The sequence below is a fragment of the Augochlora pura genome, chromosome 6, assembly GCF_028453695.1.
Source record: "Augochlora pura isolate Apur16 chromosome 6, APUR_v2.2.1, whole genome shotgun sequence".
NCBI classification, from domain to species: domain Eukaryota; kingdom Metazoa; phylum Arthropoda; class Insecta; order Hymenoptera; family Halictidae; genus Augochlora; species Augochlora pura.
Genome location: NC_135777.1, coordinates 17,943,728 through 17,949,753, shown reverse-complemented (window position 1 = coordinate 17,949,753; position 6,026 = coordinate 17,943,728). Strand labels below are relative to the sequence as shown.

Sequence of the window (6,026 nt, the reverse complement as noted above, 5' to 3'; positions counted from 1 at the left end):
ATATTTGCAATTAACATCTATAAGAAAAACTATATTATAAGTTCCAGTACCTTAGAATATAAACAAACACGATTCACTAAAATTATTATTTATGTAATATTATAAGATAAATACATTCATAGCCATGTTTTAAATATTTCTACTAATTTCCATTTTTGATTACTTGATATATTACATGTATTATATGTAAGTAAAATGAAGTCTATAATTGAGATTGTATAAGCACAGTAAGTTATTATATTACAAAGTATTTTATGTACAAATGTTACATGCATACATAAATACGTACATGTTTACATATATTAAAAACATTCAGAGTAATATATGTATACAAATATACATACACCTTTCATGATTAGAAGGAGTAGATTACAGTTCTCAAAAAACCGACGTTGCTTGTTGGAAATTTATATAAAACTTATGAAACATAAATGTCTCATATAACCTACAGTAAACAAGTACCATTTTCTATGAAACATACCACGCGTATAAAGTAGGTATATTTGAAAACCAATGATGTATACATTTTTATATTTAAAATATATGTGGTTATGCGAATGGAACACCTTTGTTGCGTATATATACACATATTAAATACTTACTATATGTGAGTATACACGTTTAACTTTAAAATGGATCATATCTTTGACAGTTTTTTATAATACAATACGGGTGTATTCTGTCAAAAGAGATAAGTGCTTGTAGATGGCGACACCTACAATATATCTACGTATGTAACGGATTGTACTTATGTGTGTATACATACTCATATTACATGTCCGCACATGTATTGTAGTTAGTATATACATACAATAAAATATATATTACGGATGATTCAAGAACAACACAAAATACATTTGTACTCTTAGCCACTTACTAATAGAATAATCTTTTTCGTTGAATAAATAATTACTTTCTTATGTTAATAAGAATTGTTTACATAACTTCTTTAGAACTAAATACTATATATGAAATATTCACGAAATATTATTGACATCATCCGTTTATTGTTTAACGTGTAATCGTACATATGTTCACATTTTGAATATTTATGATTGAAAATACATAAAGCTTTTTGAAAACCAGCCTTATTAAAGCATGAACACTAATGTATTAAACAATAAACAGAAATGTATATATATGTATGTATATATATATTATATTTTCATTATTATTATATAAATTTATATGAAAGAATTTATTGGAAATGTTAATTTTTTTATATACATTTACATAATACAATGTCACATAGTAAAAACAGTAATATTAAGAGTAACAGTAGAATATAATGAAATTATCTTTATGGTCTCAGCATAATGTGTTAAAAACTATTAAGAGAACTATGTATTGTTATAATTTTGAGTAAAGTTGGTACTCATAGAAAGCCGGTATAAGGCCCCAATAGAATACACTTGAATACACTTTACGAGAATGGTGGAAACTAGTACGGTTCTGAAGATATGCAAGAAGAGAATAATACTTGTCTGCTATTTCAACAGAGTTGAACAGAGATTATAAGGTTTCTCAGTGAACAATTAACGAACGTCAAAGTTTTCCAAACAGTATATCGGTTTTATTGGAATCTAATACGCCCGCATGCGTATTAATTACTTCTTTTCGCGAACTCGATCGAAATACATTATCCGACGGGAGAGCACTCTTTGGGCTCCAGAGGAAAGAAAAGTTGTTGTAATGGCTGCCGTGTCATGAAATGAAGGTACCAGCACGGTTTGATCGTTCCACGATGGAGGATAACTCCAGTTCTACATCTCAAAACCATAATGGACAAGAATCTAGTGGTACGAATGTTCCGCTGACAAACAATAAACATCAGAGCTACAGTGACAGCACTAGCGATTCCAAACCACAATACACTATGCCTGGCATTCTACATTTCATTCAGCATGAATGGGCTCGCTTCGAATTTGAAAGATCGCAATGGGAACTTGACAGAGCAGAATTCCAGGTATAAATTTTATCTATTTTCGAAATCTTCGAGATACGTTCGTTTATCCTTCCATAATTCTCTTTCTTATTGTCACTTCATCTGTCATGTGACAGAAACATTGTAAAAACAATCAATTTGCATATACATATAAAAAATGTTGTAATATAGTTCATTAAATTATAAATATGCTGTACACCAAATAAGGTTTCATGTAAACATTTTCTGTTCCATCACAATCTTGTACTTCCTACAATTGGTTATATTAAATGTCACTGCATAATTGCATTAACATTATATAATTTTAATTGGATTTATAGTAATACCTATATATCGCAAAGTTACAAATTATACATATTGTATGTTCCAATTATTTTATGGAAAACATGAATTGTACTAAATTGTTGCTATATAAAGTGTCTCAAAACATATAACTCCATAAATAGATTCATATAAACTAAGCTGCTTTTCTCTTCCAATAATTCTTATGACTATGGTAATGCTTCCTTTGACTATTAACACATAATCTCATCTTATATACGACCATCTTATTTACTATGTAAACATTATTCTATAATTTATTTCAATTAGTTTCATATCAATTCCATCGGTAATAATAACATGTGTGAAAACTTTGCTAACACATTTCTACGATAATTCACCTTGAGAATTTATAAAAATAATTATATGAATTTTTTTGATTATTTTGTCATACTAAATCCACCTTTGAAGATATATACATATGTTGTGAAGCACATTGTATATAATTTTACTTTGTTAATCTCAATTAGATGATACAATAATAAACATTATTATTTCTAATATATGTTACCCTATGAAAATTGTATTATAAATTATGAAATTACACTTTATACAAAGTATTCTAATTTAGGAATATTTATTCGTAGGCTAGAATAGCTTTTTTAAAAGGAGAAAGAAAAGGACAAGAAAAATTAAAAAATGATTTAGTACGAAGAATAAAAATGTTAGAATATGCATTGAAACAAGAAAGGTGAGATACCTTCATACAACTATTCACTATAATATCTTGGTCATATTTATTCTAACTATACAGACATCTTTCATTATTTTTGTAGAGCAAGGTATCATAAGCTGAAATATGGGACTGATCTGGTAACTCAAGGAGATGTAAAGCCTCCTGTTTATGAAGAAGGTAGTAGTACTTGTGTTAACTCAGAAGTTGGAGGAGATGGTGATGGAGAAGCTCCATTTACTTCAGTCAGCAACATTAGTTGGAAACAAGGTCGCCAAATTTTGAGACAGTAAGTGGATAACATTTAAAAATATTCTGCATAATAAATAGTACCAACTTTATTGCTGCTAAGAATGTACAACGAAAATGTTATTTTAGATATTTACAAGAGATTGGTTATGCTGATACAATAATAGATGTACGATCGAATAGAGTAAGATCTTTACTTAGCTTGAATAATAATACAGACTCAGAAGATATGAATCCACCTGCACTAAATGATAATAATAAATCTAAACCATCAAACAAAGATTATCGAATGGAAACTTGTATCCGTAATTTTCCAAAAACAAAAGATGAGGTAAATACCCCTTTTATATAGATGTCATTTAGCTTTTCTATATTTTAAATTGTTCCATGTCTAAATTAGTGTAAATTAGACAAATATAAGAAGTAATAAAATTATTTAATTTTTTATATCAATAGACAGAAGAAATAATGATAGATAGTGAAGCAGCTTTTATGGAAAAATTTGAGCTTCTGGCTCGACAAGAGATGGACATAGAAGAAGAAGAGGGAGACGTAGAGGATGATTCTTATGATACAAACATTGCACTCAAGACAAATAAAGTAATAAAGACTTTCTTGTTTTATTTTTTTTTATGAAGTATTAATAAAATATTTTACTTATTTTTAGTCATCTATGCTTTTAAATGAAGATGTTGATGCAGAGGCAGAAGAAGTAATAAATGAATTAAAATTTCTCACAGAAATTGAAGAGTCACCAGCAGGTTCTGTTCACTTAGGTACACATATAAGTAATCATAATCTCTTAACCTTTTAGCTGCGACGTCATAATTTGACTATACAATGTTAATTCTATAGTTGTATTACTAAAAATAACAATGTAATAATCTTTACAGACGCAATACATAAAGGTTTACAACCTGATCTAAGATGTCCAAATAAGGAAGGAGATTCTACATTGGAATTGGGGGAATTAGAACTATTGTGTGTTAACAATGATCCAGAAACATCATACGATGTGAGCTATATTATACATTTTTTCTATATTTTAGTTTGTACACGTGATATTCTTTTATATATATATATTTTATTTATTCGTTTATACGAGAGATATTCTTTATACTAAAACTTAACATCATGTATTTATTTACTTAGATGGTAGCTGCAACGAAGGAAACTTTCAGAAAAACTTGGAACGCGAAATATACGTTGCGATCTCATTTCGATGCTGTTCGAGCACTTGTCTTCCACCCCACAGAAGCTGTTCTCATAACCGCAAGCGATGACCATACTCTGAAATTATGGAATCTTCATAAGACTTTACCTGCAAAGAAGTATAATGTTTAAAATTGAATGTGAATTTTATTTCACAGTGATAATCGAATGATCTAAATTATATTTTCTGAATTACAGATCAGCTTCATTAGATGTCGAACCACTATATACATTTAGATCTCACACTGGTCCAGTCTTATGTTTAGCTATGTGTAGCACGGGAAATCAATGTTATAGTGGTGGTTTAGACGGTATGATTCATTGTTGGACACTACCATCGGCTAACATAGATCCATATGATTCCTATGAACCAAGTGTCCTTAGCCAAACATTAAAGGGACATACAAATGCAGTTTGGGGTTTAAGTATGTATCAATCACGATCACAACTGTTATCGATTAGCGCCGATGGAACTGTCAAATTGTGGAGTCCACAAAGCAAGTCTCCCCTGCTTCATACATATGTCTCTGAGCAAGGTGGGGTATTCTTGTTAATATAAAAACTTACTGTTTTCATCGAACTTAAACATAATATTTTACAAAATTATACATACACGTATCTCGTTGTAGATGGCATACCGACTTCAGTAGATTTCATAAGAGATGAGCCGCATAAATTAGTTGTAGCTTATGAGGGAGCGTGTGTGGTGTTTGATACAGAAACTGGCGAAAGTGTAGCTCGTCTCGAAGTTAATGAAACAAAGGGTTTTAACCGTGTCGTGGCTCATCCAACATTACCGTTAGTCGTTGCTGCACACGAAGATAGACATATTCGATTTTATGATCATCGATCAGCTACTCTTGCTCATGCCATGGTTGCTCATTTGGATGCAGTCACTAGTCTTGCTGTAGATCCTCATGGTTTATATTTACTTTCAGGAAGTGAGTAAGAGTTTAATGTACAAGAAAATCAGAGTTGGATAATATTTAATGTATTTAATGATTGAAAAAAACAAATTTCAGTAGATTATCCTACATTTTATAACATCCATTAATTTTGCCTTACAGGTCACGATTGCAGTATAAGATTATGGAATATGGATAATAAGACTTGTGTTCAGGAGATAACAGCACATCGTAAGAAGTTTGATGAAAGTATTTTAGACGTAGCATTTCATCCATCGCGACCTTTTATAGCGAGCGCAGGGGCCGATGCTCTTGCCAAAGTGTATGTGTGAGATGTAAATTAAGGTACACAATTTCTACTATTGACATGCATCAGATGGAACAGATTTTGTACTCATTCTTTCTAGATAGTTTTACCTGCACGTGTTACACTTCCAATTTTGTTGTAACTTATATTGCTCTACTTAAAGTACCATTCTAGGAAATATCAGATCGGGCATATAGATATAGCTGTGTTAATGAAAGAAATTGAAATTTGCACATAACCCTTGTCCGCGGAAATTGATAAAAAAAGAACAATAAAAATTCGAATATAAAACGCTGCATATTGATGAAATCTTTATTAAGTAGCTACATTGTTTGGAATAGCGGAAGGGGTCTGTCTTGTAGAATATTAGTTAACATAGTTCTAATAATTAGACAAAGAAAACACCCCTTACCC

General features: G+C 30.3%; 1 protein-coding gene across 1 annotated transcript; it reads left to right on the top strand.

The window, feature by feature from the left end:
- The first annotated feature begins 1,315 nt into the window (after positions 1-1,315).
- Cka (Connector of kinase to AP-1) lies at positions 1,316-6,020 on the top strand. The gene is made up of 11 exons (XM_078184168.1): positions 1,316-1,966; positions 2,854-2,957; positions 3,043-3,228; positions 3,318-3,519; positions 3,645-3,788; positions 3,856-3,964; positions 4,082-4,203; positions 4,341-4,519; positions 4,599-4,936; positions 5,030-5,341; positions 5,468-6,020. The coding sequence occupies exons 1-11, from the start codon at positions 1,712-1,714 to the stop codon at positions 5,635-5,637; spliced, it is 2,121 nt and encodes a 706-aa protein (XP_078040294.1). The 5' UTR covers positions 1,316-1,711; the 3' UTR covers positions 5,638-6,020.
- The last annotated feature ends 6 nt before the right edge of the window (positions 6,021-6,026 follow it).

Coding starts and splice junctions, on each gene's coding strand:
- Cka (XM_078184168.1), top strand. CDS start 1,712: ATGAAGGTACCAGCACGGTTTGATCGTTCCACGATGGAGGATAACTCC. Junction 1,967..2,853: donor TTGACAGAGCAGAATTCCAG/GTATAAATTTTA, acceptor ATTTATTCGTAG/GCTAGAATAGCTTTTTTAAA. Junction 4,937..5,029: donor TACATATGTCTCTGAGCAAG/GTGGGGTATTCT, acceptor ATCTCGTTGTAG/ATGGCATACCGACTTCAGTA.